This window comes from Hemitrygon akajei, chromosome 19 (assembly GCF_048418815.1).
Source record: "Hemitrygon akajei chromosome 19, sHemAka1.3, whole genome shotgun sequence".
Taxonomy (NCBI): Eukaryota; Metazoa; Chordata; class Chondrichthyes; order Myliobatiformes; family Dasyatidae; genus Hemitrygon; species Hemitrygon akajei.
Window position 1 is genome coordinate 27440605 of NC_133142.1, and position 18836 is coordinate 27459440.

The 18836-nt window shown below is 37.4% G+C and overlaps 1 protein-coding gene across 6 annotated transcripts in view; it reads right to left on the bottom strand.

Annotated features, from left to right (window-relative positions):
* cadpsa (Ca2+-dependent activator protein for secretion a) overlaps positions 1-18836 on the bottom strand; it is a 453076-nt gene that overhangs the window by 91451 nt on the left and 342789 nt on the right. For 2 of the 6 annotated variants that reach the window (XM_073072303.1, XM_073072299.1), the window contains exons 17-20: positions 18231-18299; positions 12128-12234; positions 1856-2012; positions 708-849 (exon numbers count right to left, since the gene is read on the bottom strand). In XM_073072303.1, the coding sequence (XP_072928404.1) occupies positions 708-849; positions 1856-2012; positions 12128-12234; positions 18231-18299 (475 nt within the window). Of the gene's footprint in view, positions 1-707; positions 850-1855; positions 2013-12127; positions 12235-17358; positions 17377-18230; positions 18300-18836 lie in introns of all 6 variants that reach the window. The other 4 variants (XM_073072304.1, XM_073072302.1, XM_073072298.1 and 1 more) reach the window with 3 other exon arrangements.

An 18836-nucleotide genomic window follows, 5' to 3' on the forward strand; every position in this document is an offset into this window, starting at 1 on the left:
TGATAATGCACTGAACTTAATTATATTTACTAAGTGCACATTTAAAACTTGATCAGGAAATCTAGGTGTGAAACATTTAAAGGAACACTCTGGAAGTGACTTAATTTGTATTTCGTGAGAGCTTTCATACTTCATTTCAAAATTCATCATCATTTATATTTTTCGGTCATTTGACTGGAAGCAAGATAATTCCATAACATGCTTAACAGTGGACAACAGGTGAACTTTGATTGTCAGACTTTCTAACCTTAAAAATTCATACTTCCATTACTTCAACTATACCTATGATATTTTTTAGGATTTTAAATTATGCTCTGAAAATAAGTCCCTGTTTTTATATACCTTTCTCAGTCCAACAACCATGCTTTCTGACATTATGACTATAACGCTTTACAAAGTGGCAGAGAAGTGAGTCCACTAAATGCGTGTTTACTCAGGCTGACAAAATATTCCTGTTTGTATGCAAACAGCCAAAACCTAATCAGCAGGATTATTATAGTAAACTGTGACCATTTCAATATGTACATCCTGTAGTTTTTTCTTTAAGTTGAATGCTGGTTTTGCATCATGAAAATCACTGCACAGTATTGATTCTGTGGTTGTGCTAAACTGTGATATCTTGACTCTAACTGCATATTTATTCACCATGTGTAAATCTTCATTCCATCAGCATTCAACTCAGAATATATCAAAAAAGGTGTCCTTACTTTACAGGCTCCCATGATTCTCGGTCAAAGCCCCTGTGAATTGATTGTGCAATTGATGACTCCATCAAATCGACATATCTAACCACAAGAGGAGCGAAGACATCCTGAAGGTGTTTGTGGAATTTTCCATTCAACAGATTATCTAAAATTGGGAATTAAAAATACATTCATAAAGCTATATTAATGGGAACACAGACCATTGAGCCTCTCATGTTTTTTTTCTGTCATTCTGTAGGTTCTTTGATGATCTGTTCCTGGACCTACTTTCTAGTCATTGCTTCACTGTCATTCAAAATGATGTTTTGACTAAAGTCTACCAAGACTCTGTGTATTTGAGGAAAAGAACCTTAACTTTTCTACCACACATTGCGCAAGGAAGTATTTTCTGATTAGATCCTGGTTTCAATGTTAATATTATTCTTGACTTTCCCACATATTTTCCCAGTATTTACCAAGTCATAGCCTTTGAACATTTTAAGCAATTTGATCGGATCACTTCTCAATTCTTTTTACCAAAATGAATACAAATCATGTCTATATAATCTGTCACAATTTAACTATAATACTTTCAGTAAAATTTTACTGAACATATGATGGATCATTTTTATGGCCAGTTTTATATAACATCAGGTAATAATTGAAGAATATAAAAGGTTGACTGGACTTTAACAAACACTTATGATATTTTAAAAGGAAATGCTTTCAGCAAGGAAGCCATCAGCAGACAGGTGTGCAGACGTGTTGGCCAGAACACTCCTGCTCTTGGTTGCTTATCAAAATATAAAGATATTACTACGTTGTTGCTGGCTTATCTGAAGGTAAACTGAAGATGGGACAACACTGCTTAACCTACCTTAAAGATACATTAGATCAGCCACCGTTCCCTTGCTCTGGATGTCTGCCTGAAAATGGTCCAGCCTAATATGTTTTTATAGTCTCCAAAATTGTGTCCCATTTTCCTTCACTAAAGGCAGAATTGTTCTCCCATTGTGTATCATGAATCTCTCTGATATTCTTAAACCCCATTGAATGTGGTGCTCAGTGCAAAATTGATCAATATTATTGGTCACTGTTACAATTTAAAAAACTAATCAAGAAAATAAAAATTGAACAGCACAGATTTTTAAAAATTAAATTATAATACATACAATCACTCCTCAGGAAATCATTGAGCAGCTGAAATAATGGGAAGCTGTCCCAGGTGTCCGGGGCCTGCGTCTCCAAAACACTGTCCATGTCCACAGCAAAGAGCGACAGGAAGGTCTCTGCATGTTCAACCATCAAATCAGACCACCAAGCAAAAGCCTTTGAAGTATAGAACCGGGGGGAAACAAAGAAACAATGCAAATAAAATCTCTTAGATACTTTATGGAACTTTATAGTAATCTGGAATCTGGATCATGTTTAGTTCTAAAGGGTAGGTGTTTATATCATGGAACCAAAGGAGTTATTGTAAAGAAACAAGCATCCTGATATGTCTGAAGAAAGGAAATGTTCTATATCCAATTGAGAAGTTGAGTAGTTAGACTTCTCAAATTTTGTACAATGTAGGATCTTACATTTATTTGCATTTTGGGCAAGTTTTTCTGCTGTTCACTTAACAATAACTCACTGACGTCATGCCATTTACCAGCTTACTACAAGACAATGCCTCTGGGTATACTGGCTATTTTTTAGTTTGCACTTCAAATATTCATGCATCTGGGGCTTGTGCATGCTTTCCAACGTTCTGGGATGGATTCCCACAAGTTTTTGGGAGTTACATTCACATCCTGAGAAACAATGATGTGAATGTGTTGAAAATGCATGCATTGTTTGTCCTGTTACCTGTTGCTGGAGAGTAACATGCAACGTGAGTGGCACCAGCAATGGAAGTTTCATACAATAATACCAAGGCAACATATGCCAGGTTTATCTTAGGTAGATTGTTTTCTTTTAAATATATATATTTTTAAGGAGTGATTTTACACTAATCAATATAACACTTTTGGGAACTGGCTAGCAAATTCCAATTAAATTTGAAAATCTGCTATTTAAAAATTGACAGAATTCTTGGTTTTGCACATTTTCTCTCCTGGCTCTTTTGAGATGATTGAGATAGGAATCTGGCTGGGATGATGAGTCAGTCTCTGTGTGCACTGCAGTGTTATGATCTCTAGTAACATTACTCTTTGGTCAGGATGCAGGGAGTTTAATCTGAATTGCGGCCACTAATACGTCTCTTCCTCTTCTCTCAGTTTAGTACCTCACCTCTGCTTAGTGCTGTTGGCCAGTGACCTAGCTGAGATTGGTACTTAGCGTTTTAGTAATATCCAAGATAAAATGTCAGCCAAGGCTGGATCTCCCAATCTGTGGCTTGGCAAATGAATGGATGTCATTATAGTGTCTTCATCCAGCTGAAGTCAACTATATGGCACAAAATTTGCTAGAGTAGAGCATCATAAGTGTGTTTTGTTTGCTGGATTTCATTTCTTCATCTATTGGATTGGAAGTTTTCTGTGATACAAGTTGAAACTGGTCAACAGAATACCTGGGACCTTGGTCAACGAGCAGAAGCAGCTGGATATCTCAAGTAGCACAGAGATTTAAAATTAGAGAAGAAATCAGAGAAAAGATGGAGTAAGATAGATGGTGAAATAGATTCAAATTAGATTAACAAGATAAATAAAGAGAAAGAGAATAAAAGGAACAGGAACTAAATAGAAGCAAATTCTGGGGTAAGGGTAAGAGTTTGAGGCTGATGGCAAATAGCACGTACAACTTTATAACAAGTAATCTCCACTTAAAGGCAGCCATCATCAAGATTTTAAACTATCTATTGCAAAAAAAATTAATATGGGCATTTTACATTTTAAATTTCTTTTTTCATCATACCTTTTTGAATCAATCTTTATTGTCCTAAATGGAGCTCAAATCCATAAAAGAGTTTTGATTCAGACAATTTTTCCAGAAACCTCAACAGATAGTGATTTATAAATAATTATAAACAAGTAGCAGTGTAGCTTTTCCAAATAAATTCACATTGGTATTTACAACATTCACAACTGTACAAAATTAGACTGTTCTCACTGATAATCTCTTGATTTTTGTTCACTTGCACTTAAAAGTCCAACTTATGCCATAATTTTTTACACTCATTTTTGGTAGTGAATTTACACTTGTGATGGTAATGCAATGTACTTTCAATTTCACTGTGATTTTAAATGAATGCGAAGAAATTTAACTCTATGACATGCTTGGAACATGAGGCAGCTGGGTTCTGAACTCTTGTAAATGTATCCATTTCATTGATGGGGTTATTTGTGCCAGTAGAATTTTAACTGGAAAACTTGGAAATTCTCCCTTGCTCAGATGCCTGTTTTTTGCAGTAAGATCCATGCCTGGAGCTTAGCCTGATCTAGGGTCTGAAATGAGTGAACTTAGGATGGGCCTGAAGGACAGGACAAAGAACTGCCCTTTCTGACTGCCCTCCAATAAAACAAAGAATGGGGTGGGTGGGAATCAGCTATCAGTACTTTGGTACAAAAGCACAAGTTGTGGTGAGCAACTGATGTTCTGACTCCTGAGGGCTTTCCACCAATCAAAAGGCACAGAGTTCAATGGAACACTCTCTATGTGCTTGGACAAGTGCTGCTCCAATCACACGAAAAAGCTTGGTTACATCCAATAAAAAGCAGTCTGTCTGATTGGTGCCTAACCTATTATCCTGAACACACACTCCATCTGCCATCAGTGAACCACTATTTACAAAATGCCCATCTAGGCTATTGTGACTGCAGTCACACTCAAACCCATGACTTCCACCACTAGGGACAAGCATGGGAGCACTCCCATCTGACAGTACACATTATTCTGAGTATAAAATTAATAATTACACACCAAAGTGCTGGAGAAATTCAGGCGGTCAGGGTCCTGGGCTGAAATGCTGACTGTTTAATTCTCTCCATGGATGCAGCCTGACCTGTGGAATTCCACCAGTATTTTGCGTGTGCTACTCCGGATTTCCAGCACCTAAAATTTTTTTCCCTGTTTAATTGTTGTTCTTTCATTGTCACTGAGTCGAAATCGTGGAAGCCCCTCACAATGGCATTTTCACCAGAAGGCAAAAAAAAATGCAGCCTCCACCAAGTAGGAATGGGGAATTGGGGATAAATGCTGCCCCTTCAGGTAGTGCATCTATCCCATAAAGAGGAGTCAGGTTGATCTGGAATATAAATCTAACCATATAAATCCTTCGGTGTCAACAGTTATTCATTCCAAGAAGTATGTCTAATTATTTTCAAGGATATTTATGAAATGGCTGAGGGAATTTGTGGGGAATTCTGCAATTTCAAAAGAATAGATTCATCAAGTACTAACATCTCTAATCCTAATTAACATCAAAAGGAATCTCTCAACCTAATAATTCTACTGCACGGCATAATGTTTTTGTATACGACAAGGTTGATTGTTTTTAAAAAATCTCAATCACTAAATGCAATTGGGCACTTTGAGCAGTGGTCACAGACTTTCTGAAATTCGATCCAGTCTTCCAAGGGGATGCTGAACATATGCACAGAGGCTACCGGGCTGTTGTTCTCGGGTTTTTCTAACTGATGATCCACCTTTGATCATGTTCATTATCGATCTGCCTATCCCCTGATCCATGCCCAATGCCAGAATCAGAACTCCTCCAAAACAATATCACCCCTACCTTTTAAAACCCTTTTGATCTATTACGGCCTCGGCTATAATTATTGTTGGGTGAGCGTGGATGGGGAAGTGAAAGGATTCTGTTGTTGAGTACTCTCTCTCTCTCTTCATACTGATACCACAGCACCGTTTATATCCAACCAGCTGGAAATGCCGCCCCTTTCCCCATGATACAAAACTCACTGCATAGATTTCTATCTGTGGCTGGATTCAGTTTAAAACTTTTGTCTGTAAAATCGGCTGTGAAATTAATGCTTTGCAATGCCATAGCAACCTTGCATGGTAGTAATGCTCCTACTTACAATCGTGTTATACTATTGGAAAGTCATTTCAGATATATAGATGTCTGATGTGGTGGAGTTCTTATTTTAATGAAACAAATTGCATACATTTTATCAAAATGTATATTTAAACTTGCCTTGTTATTTTTTTGGATCAATTACAGTGGCTCTAACCCCTTGCTCAGGTTAGTAGTGACCTACTTTCCCTCTGTTTTGATGGTATTATGATCTGATGAGGTACGTTTGGTATTACGTTCATGTTAGGGCGTATTCTGGAGTCAGGGTACATAGCAAATATTAAGTTCAAGAGCAGGCATTCTTCAGGTTTGAATGTGGATTACAGATTGAATTTAAAATGCAGCTCAGAACAATGGGATTCCTGAAGCTGCAGGTTGGGGTCTATCACAAAGAAAGAAACACACCTCAAATGCCAGCACGTGGAGGAAATGCAGTCTAGACTCAGTGGGGATTAACATTCAATTTGAGTATCTGGTGTGAAGAAGGAGGTGTTTGAAAACTATATGTAGTTCAAAGGAAGCATTGTAAGTACATGGTAACTATAGAATTGTTGTGCTGTTACCTTTGATCTTTAGCAGATAAAAATGTCATGTAACATTGGGTTGGGCAGGTCTCTCCTTCCAAGAGTGTAATGCCATTTGCTCATTTTTGCTGAATAAAACACTCCTATATCCACGAGCTTCAATGTCTCTCCGGTGACTTTGTTCACAGACACAATATTTGGGGGCTCATCTGTGATATGTCTGTAACCCATCGTGTGGTCAGCGATCTCAGCAGCCTAAGTGGGCAACTATTTTTAAAATTAGCACTCACACTTGGTCACTATGGGATCACAAAGTATCACAAGCACTTTTAACAGCTGAACTGGTGGATATAGTAGTGTGGTGCATGTGGGCGCACGCGTATTTATGTAAGAGACTGGACATTTTTGTGTTAATCTGGTGAGTTAGGGCCCCCAGTTGCGAAGGATGGTTACTGACTGGGTTGCAGTGTATGTTCATTTGGGGAACTGTATACGCAGACGCATTTGAGGGTGTGTTTGTGTGTTTTAAGAATAAGCCTGCAACCTTGGTGTAACAGTTTTAAATGCAAAGATATACAACAAGTGGCAGATTTGAGAGTATATACTCTGTGGTTTTCAATATGTACTGTTTAATTTTTATCCGTTATTTATATTTTGCATAGTGTGGGAATTGGTGTGGAGATATTTGAAGGAGAGGTTATATCCAGATGGTTGGAAGCATGCCTTGAAGTGAGAGCAAAAAGTGTGAATCACTCACCAAAGCTGGCCGGATCCACAGCAGTGCCCTCTCTTTCCGATTTGACTGCTGACCAGATTATAGAGGCTGACGGTCGCCTCTACTGCCAGTGGTGATCATCCACAAATGTACACAGGTTTATTTGGGGCCAGCAATGTGAAAAGTTAGTGGACAATGAATTGTCAGTATCGATAACTGATCTAACCTTGCCCATTACTGAAGTGGAAAGTTACATTACCAATGCAGGAGATGAAACAATGAGGGTAGAGAGAGTCAGCCCCAGGTACTTGAGATTGAGGGAGTGCAGCTTCCTGTAGATTTCTGTGTGTGCCCAAACAATGAGGGTACTATCCTGGGGATAGACACACTGACAAAGGCAGCTGCTATCATTGACTCAAGAAAAGGAGAAATACGATGGACAAGACAAGGACATGTGTGACCCACGGAGCAGCTAACATGGCCCACAGAGAGACAGCAGCCCCAAGCAGGGAGGGGAGACTAGGCAACGTGGAACAATCATGTCAGGAAGTCCCAAGGGTAAGGGCCAAACATAGCCAGGAGCTGTTAGAAATAGTGCAGCTACCTGAGGAGGTAGCAGTGATTAAAAGCTCACGGGAAAGGGGATAGTAAAAGCAGAAAGGGAATGAGTGGGCAGACATCTGTGTGAGGAGGCCAGTGAAAGAATAAGAAGCAACAGAAATTACAAGGGTACAGGAAAAATCCAGAACTGCCAATTTAGTAAGATTACATAGTGATATGAAGGACCACTGTAACCAGGGTAACACAATGACGGATTCAGCAAAGCAGTAGCAACATACTGCGGAGCAGAGAGAACGAGAAGGAAAGACGATAGTTCTCCCACAGTCAGGCAACCAAGCCATGGTGGTTGAAAAGACAGGTTTCATCCCAGGTGGACAGAACCATAGCTGGTGCCTTGGACAAATGACACTTGTGTTGGTGTGCAGACTCAGCAAGATAGCCAGTGGAAACACTGGACTCAGGTTAGAGCATATAACTCACCTTCTTGTCGCCCCCTCACAGACAGAGCGGCAGATCAGGTGTACCCGGTAGCAGTGTCATTGAAGACAGCCTAAGTGATGAACACCAGCCGGCTGCATCAGACCTAACCACATCTGATGGAAGCAAACGTGAAGGTGGAGGACACCGAGAGAGCACGACAGCGATTGTGAATGGCATGTTAAAGTGTAACTGTACTCTGTAACCAAGGCTGGTTGCCGAAGGCAGATGTTTAATTGTACAGAATAGAAAAATATTTGGGGAAAATAGATGGGAGAGGATCCGAGTTACAGCAAACACATCAAGGTCTCAACTTCAATGGTGCGGCAGATGGAGAAAGAAAATAAATTACACACAGCTGAGCCCTTTTGATGGCTGGGCCAGCGATCAAGTGGACAATGCAGAAGGGGATGCCACCAGTTTGAGGTCCTTGGAGGCATCCAAACAGAGACCACTCTAGCCCCTCCTGTACAGGGTCTGAGTGACCGGTCATCAAGATTCTGACTACCTTATGTCATGACATGAGTGTGAGCTGTTGCCTGTAAGCCTGATACATTTACCTTACTGGTGCCCCCGACCAGAGAGTAACCACCAATAGCCACGGCTGAGTTTCAGCTATCAGTGAAGATAAGGAATGAGATTACGCTGCAATTGGCCAGCAGGGATACAAATGACAAGGCTGCATTTTAAAGATTGGTGGTCAAATTTCTGGAACAATATCTGCTTAGGGTCTTGTGGGTAGCCATTATGGATAATAACGTAGATGTAGATGAATTTAGGGAGACGATAGGTAATCGGGGAAGGGGGTCCAAAGCACAGGGCATTTTTTCTACCTAATTTAACAGGCTCCTCCTTAAAGTATGGCCTTTCCTGGAACAAATTTATTTTTGGCCAGAAGGCCTAAGAGTAGGAACTGTTTGGGTGTACTCTGGAGTTAGGGTATATAGCAAATATTAAGTTCAACAGCAGCCATTCTTCAGATTTGAATGTGGCTTGCAGATTGAATTTAAAATGCAGCTCAGAACAATGGGTTTCCTGGAGCTGCAGGCTGGAGTCCATCGCAAACAAAGAAACACACCTCAGATGCCTGCGTATGCATGAATGCGGCCTAGAGTCAGTGGGGATTTTGAGTGTAGGTGTGAAGATAGAGGTGTCTGAAAATTATATGTAATTCAAAGGAAGCATTGTAGATACATTGTAACTATAGAATTGGTTTGTTTTGTCCTTTGATCTTTAGCATATAAAGATGTCATGTCATATTGGGTTGGGCAGGCCTTTTCTTCCAACAGTGTCTCAGTACTATGCCTGCTGCTTGATTTTGCTGAATAAAACACTTCTATATCCACTAACTTCAGTGTCTCTCCAGTGACTTTGTTCACAGCTTTAACAAATCATACCACATTTAAGTGGCCAATCTTCTTTTCAAGTGGACAAATTTCTTTACTAAGTGCATAAGCATACACAACAAATTTATTTATTTAGAGATACAGGGGCAGAACAGGCCTTTCCAGTCTGAGCCATAGTGTGATTAACACTAGCCAAATCACAAGTCAAGTTACAATGACCAATTAATCTACTAACTGCTGTGTTTTTGGACTGGGGGAAGAAGATACAAATTCGTTACAGACGGTACCGGATTTGAACTCTGAACTCCACTGTCCCAAGCTGTAATAGCATTGCACTATGTGCCACGCTACTGTAATTATGACTGTTTTGTTATGGAGGGATCTCTGTGGAAGACAGTTACACAATGTCATCTACGAATTACTTTAATGGATGTGCTAATCTGATCATGTGCTACTAATCAAGTTGCTTAATTCCATCAAAGTTCTATCAAGAGATATTACTGTTCATTCTTCAATCACTTTGTCCAAATCAGTATTTTTAATAAACTACATTATCTTGCAACAATACGGTGAAATGCATGACTCATAATCCATCCTCATACTGGTCAAAACAATAACCATATTTTACTTCTTTTAAGATAGAGTTCCTATTCACACCAATATTACTCTATACATTTATGACATTAAATTTTAACTTTCAGTTGTATTTGAACTGATGGTATGTTCTACGTTGTAAAGCAATATTGAAGTTCTGACTTCAGGGTAAAAATTCATTCTTCATCTTCTGTGCTAAAAGTGTACAGTAATTGGTCTTCAAAATTTGTCTCCATTGATGTCAATAGAGCTAACCTCAGTAGAAGAAAATAAGGTGCAACTGCCATAATGCACGCACGTTTAGCACAAGAGGCTGAGAACAAATTCCTACTCTAATCTACAACACAAATATAGTGGATTTAGGGGATTTTCTAGTAGGTAAAGACTGGTAGGATGATGCAGCCCCTTGGTGCTTGATACAACATCCAATAAAACATGCACAGGCTGTTCAGCCAGCCCAAGCAAACCATTTCAGATATCAAGTCGAAATAATTGTTTTGCAAGCACTGTGCTGACAGTTGGTAGTAGACTGCTTTGGAGAAGAATAAGAGCAGGGAAGGCCGGTAAAATCCCAGTAGGAAGGATGGTATCTTTAGGACATGCACGAGACATATGGGGAGGTGACTTATTTCATTCAGTTTGGTCACATACCTCTTTTCCCTGTAGTAATCCAACAGTGATTGAACAGAAGGGAGGAAATTTGAATATGTAAATCAGGTATTAGTTGGGACCGATCATTACCTTTGTACCAAATAATAAAGGCACTATGGATTCACACTTTTGTCTGGTTAATATGAGTACAATCTATATAGAAAGTTAAATTTAATATAGAAATATATAAATAAACAACAAAGAAAATATCAGAAAATGTAGCAACATAAAGCTCTTAAAATAAAAGATACTGTTAATATTAAACATCTGATAATGTTGTAAGGGGGAAGAAGCCCTTTGTTGCATATTGCACTAATAATTAAAAAAAAAGCCTGATAGCTGAAATAAAAGCTCCAGTGAACAGAAACATTCTGGACACACTAGAAATTCCTGAGGGCACGAATACTTTTTTTAAGTTTCAGTGTGCTGTGAGTTATGGATTCGCACGTTCACTTAGAGTGAGTAAAAAGCAGCATATTCTATTATTAGTCTGATAGAGGGGGAGATTTTACTGAGAGAAGAAACCCGTCTCAACCCTGAATATTGCTCTCTTGTGTTCACATATGAATTATCAAAGCTGTAAAGAGTGATTGTGTCCCTTTACAGCTTTGGTAGCTCATAAGTGTGGGAGAATTTGAAAGGTAGGTGTATTTACATAGTGCATTAACATTGTAATCCTGATTTTCCACCAAGTCTCTGCAAATGTTGAAAGCATGCAATTTTAAAATGGCTGCTAAGTACCAAAAGTAATGGCTACCAAGGTGATAAGAAATCTAATTATTTTCTATCCAGAAATTATTTCAATGTTCAGTTTAGAAAATAAACTAACTTGTCAAAGCCAAATTTCATGTGAAATTTTCAAGCAATCTGGAATTCTGGAGAAGAATAGAAAGAATTTGGATGGAAACAACTGAGCATCATGAGTGATGTTTGTATAGCAGCTAACTAAATCTTTTGTAACCTTCTTGGTATTGCAGCAAAAAAACTCCAAGAGGCTTTTGCATCAATATTTCATCTGAGAAAACAGCGCAGAAGGAGTTGCAGTGAAAGTTCACAATACTTTTTCTTCTAAGGTGGCCATTCACCATTCTTGGGAGATTAAAAGCTTGGAAATATCCACCTAAGAACTGTACAAGATCTAATGCAAGGAATGAAATTGAGGTTGTCAATGAACATTTTCTCAATCCATATCAGGTTCAGACCAGTAACTTAGATGATCTTCGGGTATAAGATGACTACAACAAAGGTACACAATTTCATCTGGTCATTATACTTAACACCAAAATTAGAGCAGAGAAATCTTTGTTAATTCAGGAAAGGAATTTTAAAATGATATCTTTAAATTTCTACTGGATCTATCAAGAGAACATACTCCTGACGTAACTATGCCGCTATATAGCATCTTGAGGACTTCATCTCTCTATCTAATTAAGATTATTCATTACAATTAGATGCTATATTTAGACACTATAGAACTAATTTTATACAGTTATTAGCCAATGCCATCAAAATGGCTTCAAACCACATAATTTAGTCTGTAAGCTATTAAGGGGAACACTCACCTCTGCATGGTGCTCTTCATTCTGTTGCAGCACCTCAATAACCAGTTCAGCAAGACGAATTGTATCTTCCAGTTTTTTGGCAGGAGTGACTAACTGCCCTACATTTTCTGTGGTGGATAGTAGTATAAATGAGCAATACATAAAAACCAGACTTCCCCTATTTGCACTTCTTATTTAAGAAGCCAATACCTATGTGTATTTACTTTCATTGTTTTAGTATTTAATCAAATATACATTTAGCAAAACACTGTACAAGAAATTAGATAAAATATAGTTCATTGTTTATTCCAGTTTAATAAGATTGTACAGTGCTCCAGCTAGTATTTTATCCAGGGGATAGGACAATATTCAAGTTCAGATTTTAATATGTCCTATATTACACAGTAGTTTGGAAATATATTGTAGGACATTTGTCTGGATGAAGCAACCCAATCCAATCCAATAAATTCTTCATTTTTTTTCTCTTTGATGTACACATATCTTGGGGGCAAGGTGGAACTGGAATGATACACTTCACAAAAGAAAGCTTAAGAGATAGAAAGGCACATTTCAATCAATGACCAGAAGACTAAAGAAACTAACTAACTGGAGCACAGTTGGCTGTCAAAAAGATATTACTGTACGACACCGTTTTATCAAAGCATTTCAAGTCATCATGCAGTACGTTACGCAGCAACACTGTTAGTTTGTGCTGACATTTATATTTGTGAATGTTGCGTGCACCAAATGCTTAACAAAAACGGCAGAAGTATTCTTTTCCTGTGCTCTAACTAGAAATTTAACCAATCATTACCATGAAACAGCAAATTGTTGTTTAAATTTATATCAGACCATATATTTCTGTAACAAACTCAACGTAACCAAGGTAAGTAAAAGGATTATAAAAAGCAACAAGCTATAAAGAAACAATAACTGAAATAAAAAGCTGTAACAGTACTTGGTATTTGTTTAGGCATGCCTCTGATTCTCTGACTAAGACTGTTTTGCCGCGATTTTATGGGTGGAGGTGCAGGCGGTGGCTTAGGCCAGGATCGTCGTGCTGTCATGCATGAGTGAAAGAGACAGGAAAAGTAAGCAAGCAGGTGACTGAATGAGCAATGGTACAAGTAACGGAAAAAAAGTCAAAATAGTGAAAGAAACGTTTATTCATGACATTTCAAGAGATACTTCTGTAACTGCTAATGACAGTTGTAACTAAATGTTTCTAAAGATTTCAATAGTGCACCGTATAGCAGATATTTTAAGCATATGACATGAAATCTGTCAATATCTGATCAAAAGTTATGCCAAAATGACCAATTTTTAACTCTTTATCTTTTCAATCTAATTGTATTAAATAGCACAGTCCACTCAAATTCTCAGCTATACGGTTTTCTTTAAAGAAACTATCAGAAGTTAGTAATGAAATGGCATAAGAAATCATAGCTTTAACAGTAATTCCACCCTCAAAAATAGCCATCGAATCTATAATTAAATCAGGTATTTTTTTTGTCAGTTACTTCGATTATGTTTATTGTTCCTTTCTTTCAACAAGTGCAACTGGGACCCAATGGAAATCTTTTCAGCTTCACTGCATGGACAATAACCCAGCATAAAAGATTACTTAACTCACTGCAGAACCCCTTAGATTTACATCCTATTGAAAAGATTGAATCAAGCAGGTTTTGCAGTGGTTGAGCACTCCACTCTGCCAGGCTATCAACCCAGGCAGCGAAGCTGAAAGCTGTCAAATTTTCTTGTTTATGTATCTGTAAGATATAGCCGATCTAGTAGATCGGTGGAATAAAAAGAGAAAACAAAATTTATTCAGAATTTCTTCTGGCCTCACTGGACGTAAAGAACTACAAGTGCAGGGAAGTGAAGAAGATCAAATATGACACTAAAGAGCAAGAACAGGATTAATGAAGCTATTGGGGAGCAGTGGGAGGTGTTTAGATAAAATCTAGAGAAAGGGAAAAAAAATCATTTATTAGCTACTGAGATATAGTGGTGGAAAGGGTAAAATAATAATCAGAAATATTAAGGGTCAAAATTCCCAAATATTAGCGAGTAAGGTGCATTCCTAACAACTCCTGATAGCTGAAACAAAAGTTTGGCGAGGTTTGGAGATTTTACATAATTTAAAAGTGGGAAGGAAAGGTTGGAGGCATTGTTAATTAGATCTGAAATGCTGTTGGCAGTTCCTTTAGAAGATTCGTAGAACTGATAATCTGCTATTTATTTTGCATTACATTTATGTTCTAGTAAGGCGATGGTGACCTACTGGCTTAAAGTGTTTCAATGCCAAATTTGCTCCTCGTTTATTATGATGATATTCACCCTTGTGAAGGATGGACTATAAATAACTGACCTAGTTGGAAGATAGTGGATGATGCCAGAATTCCGACAGATACAAGACAACCTCCATCTCCAACACAACCTGAAGCCAGTTCACCAAACCCAGCAACGTCCGATACGCTAATCACCATGGACTTGCTGCTCTATGAGGCAGCATCATTCATAGAACAAAGAGAAAGTGCTGTGAATGACAATTGGCTGCATACGCAGAGGTCCTTGGATTCACTTGCAGAGGTTTCCTTCACACACTTCCCTTGATCCTTGATCAATGTAAGAAACTGGACCACAGGCTGAGTTGCTCGAAACCACTCCCCAAATGTTTATGCACACAGGAGGCCATCCGTCCCATCAAATCACGCCTGCTTCCAACAGAACAATCCCACTAGTTGCATTCCCCTGTGCTCTTGCAACTGATATCCTCTCATATGATATTTTAAAGTTAATTTTAGCATTAGGATTCTAAATTTTGGTACTTTTCTCCAAAATGAATGATTAGTTAACTAGTTATTTAAAGTGAATAGTTTTACATTTAAGTAACTGTAGCCTTGAATTATATTACTTCAAAAGCTACTCACAAGAATTATATTTATCAAAATACCTGATTTAACTTAGAAATAAATTGAACTGTTCACATGCACTCTGAAATAAGACCAAGGTTAGACCCTCGCCTTATTTTCAATCATTGTAACATAACATCTGAGCCTCTGAGGAAACAAGAGAATAGCAATAGTGTTTACAAATAGCTTTTTAAAAAGTATTGCATTTTCAAAACCTCAAATTAATTATCATCTTATTTCTACTGATCCGAATATAAGTTTAACATTTATATTTTAAAGTCTAACTATATTCCATATGTTCTGATATTCAGGTAACATGTCATGCTAATTTAATACTGAATATCAAACAGAAATATTACCTATGTGTATACTATAAGAGGGTCATGCTCAGTTTAAGTCATGAAGTTGCATTAACTAAATAATTTCTCAGCCAACACACAGATTTATATTATGGAATATAATTATAAGGGGAATAATCCTTAGTAGTGAATGAAAATAGAGCTGCAGCTGGATTATTCAGATTAGTACAAAAACTATACAGTGATGCATTAAGCCCAGTAGAGCAGCCTGGGAATGAATGATATTGTTACTGTTGATCTGAACTATTTAAGTTTTATGACATTTTCTTTCTTTTGATCTTTCTGGATTTATAACAATAACTGAAAAATTTCTTGGTTTGACAGAATTCTCTTTGTATCTTAGTAAGCAAAATAATATTTACCCTCTTGGCATAGTGCTGGTAAGTTACTTTCTACAAGAATGGTAGTCTCACTTTTACCTCTATGACTTTGTATATTGTGTAACCTCAGCACATTTATGCTGCAGCTGACATAATTTTGAATGTACTTTATCATTAGAAGTATGTTAGACTAATGACTTCAGAACTGACTCTATGGATTATCTAGAATTGGGAAATAGTCACTCCCTGTGAACCCATTAACACAGTTACATGTTGGTAGGGGCACTGTGTGCTGATCACGCCTAGCTTGACAATGTTACTGATCTCATTTACAAATGGGCAAATCTCTTGAGAGTAGCTCAAACTGCATTAAAGACTAGCATGTGATATACTAAATGTTTGCAAAATTCTTATTTGAATTAAAAATGTCCCCTCATGACAGATTTGGTACAAACTCCTAAGGATAAGTATGGCACTCCAAGTATTTAGTTACACACCTCAACAGAGCTTGACCTGCTCAGTATTTTCAACATTTTTTATCTCACATTTTCAGCACCTGTAGTTTTATTTTGCATTTCCTTTAGATGCAACAGAACAACGTATTTGCAACGTTTTTGACAAAATGTCCTTCAGTAAGGAATTTCTTGAGATCTGTGCTAAAGTGGGACCTAATATTACCAGAAATCTCTTATCTAACTATTGTTGAGCAGTTTAATTATGAAATTATAATGCACTAATTTAGGCCCTGTGCAGATTCCATTGCTTCAAAAGTTTTATTTGGAATTTTAATCTACTATATTCACAACAGGAAAAACAGTTCTTGGCTCAGATGATACATACACTGCACCATGATTTAGGAATGATGCAAAGATCCTTAAAAACTAACGTCAGTAAAATAAAGCATAACTGAAACAAACCTCATTTGACTGTTCTACTTGAACAGATCAAACAGAAACTACACTGAAATGTGTGCACATAAATCTTTAAGTGGTAACCTACATTAGAAATAAAACTGCAAGTTGCACTTTCTCCAGAGCTATGCTTCAGTGTGTAATTAGTTCACATAAATTGTGAAATTAATGGCATTAAAGTATTTAACAAATAAATGCTTGAGATGTCATACTCTTTATTCTAATAAATATCATACTTCTTATTTGTATATGTTAAATATAATTGCATAAGCAATTTATATATTTTAACTGCTGCCAGAAACGATTACTTGTTTTGACATGTATTTATTGGAACATTAGGTGAAAAGAATATTAAATGATTAATATGATCTGTAAAATTATCACATTCTACATTAAAGGTAGCTATAGTTGCCATAACTATTTTATTTATTAAAAAGTAATTTCATGTGCTTATTAAGGTTTTCCCCTAAGTAAGAAGACCCTGAAGATGATGTAACTTGCAAACTAATTGAAACTCCTGTAAGTTTACTTCGAAAGCTATAACGTGCTGGTCTGAAAACACCAGTCTGTATAGACAGCACAAATTAACTCCTTACATGTTTCTACCCCAGAGGCTCATTAAACATTAATTGAGCCTGCTGAAGAGCACCTCAGAAGGAGCTAGGCTGCTCAAAATTACTTTCAAAGGAAAGAAATAATCTAATGAGATTGTCCCACTACATTAAGATGTAGAATACAATAGTTCACCTGGATCCTTTTGATTCTCTATATGAAAGAGAGAGCAACAAGGAGAGAAAGAGAGAAAAAAAAACAAGACAAATATGCAGGATTAATGAGCAAGTGGACCAAAAGCTACACCCTAGATGTGTGGCACCAGTGATTTGCAAAGAGTTTGCCTGATGCCTCCAAGTACTCTATGGATGTTACTATAAAAGCCTTTCAAGCAAAGAGCAACAGTGGCGCCCCACAGAGATGGACAGTTAGCATTTAACATTCTGAAATGGAGTCAAGCAATGGGCTCAAGGTAGAAGTGAACCACTGAACCCTAAAATGTAAAAAAATAAATCAGATGATCCATCAGCAGCTTGAAATCGAGAAGAGGTTAAGGTATGTAAATACAGCATGTATGCATATGATTACATTTGATTAATTAGTCACAGACAAGACAGACTAAGATAAAATATCCACATAGATCTAACAGAATGCCTTTACCCACAGTAAATAAAAAGCCTATTTCTTGTGGCAATTAGTGAGCTACTGACTCAGTAGGCGAGTCCTGAATTTGTATTATGTACCAGTGACAAGTGCTTACAACTCAGGAATACACAGAAGCAAAGTAAAAATGCATTCAAGTCACAGACAATAACAGTAACTTAAAAACTTACAGATATTTTGAGTTCATCACAAACAATGGGCCATGTGTTAAAAACCTGGCATTGGTTGAAATCAACTGGCTGGAATTCAAACATTCGATATCACAGACAGAAGCAACAGACAAAAAGGCTGAGGGACAAAAAGTGCAAGAGTGAAGTTGGTCAGGGGCTGGCTGTGACTGGCTTTAAAATCATGTCAACAGAAAGAGCGAGAGACAGTGTGGAAAGGATGTGGTAGGTACTCACGAATGGTTAAATCCATCACTTGAGAGGCCAAGCAGAAGACAGGATGGTCATACATTTCTCTCTTTTTCCCTATAAAAGAGGATTTGGGCATGCAAGAAGCTTAGGTCAGAAGTAAAGAGATCATAGCTCAGGAAAATTATATTAGGTCAGAAAGAAAAAAATTTGGTGTTGTTTGGGATATTATTTGGGCAGCAGAAAAAAGATATTTGAATTTGTAGGTAATTCAGGTTTAACCATTCAGCATGCTCACAGGTCACAAAGAAGCTGTGACCATGATTCTGACAAATCTCTTCAGATTTTGTAGTCTGTTAATGATAAAACATAATGAATAAAGGAAACAGAATTTTGTCGATTTAGGCTTTAAGATACTAAATGCAAGTGCTTTTAGTATCTACACCACTCTCAGGTATTTCTTCATTGGCATAGTCTTAAGCACCTTCCCAACCAAATGAAACTTGTCAGGTCACTATCAACTGTTTTTATAAAATTTTGGTCAACAGCAGGATAAATCATATTTGCCCAAGAGTATCAACTCCAGCCAATTCAGCTTTGAATAAAATCTTTGCGTATTCATATGCAATGACTAGGATGGGAATGTACTAGTGT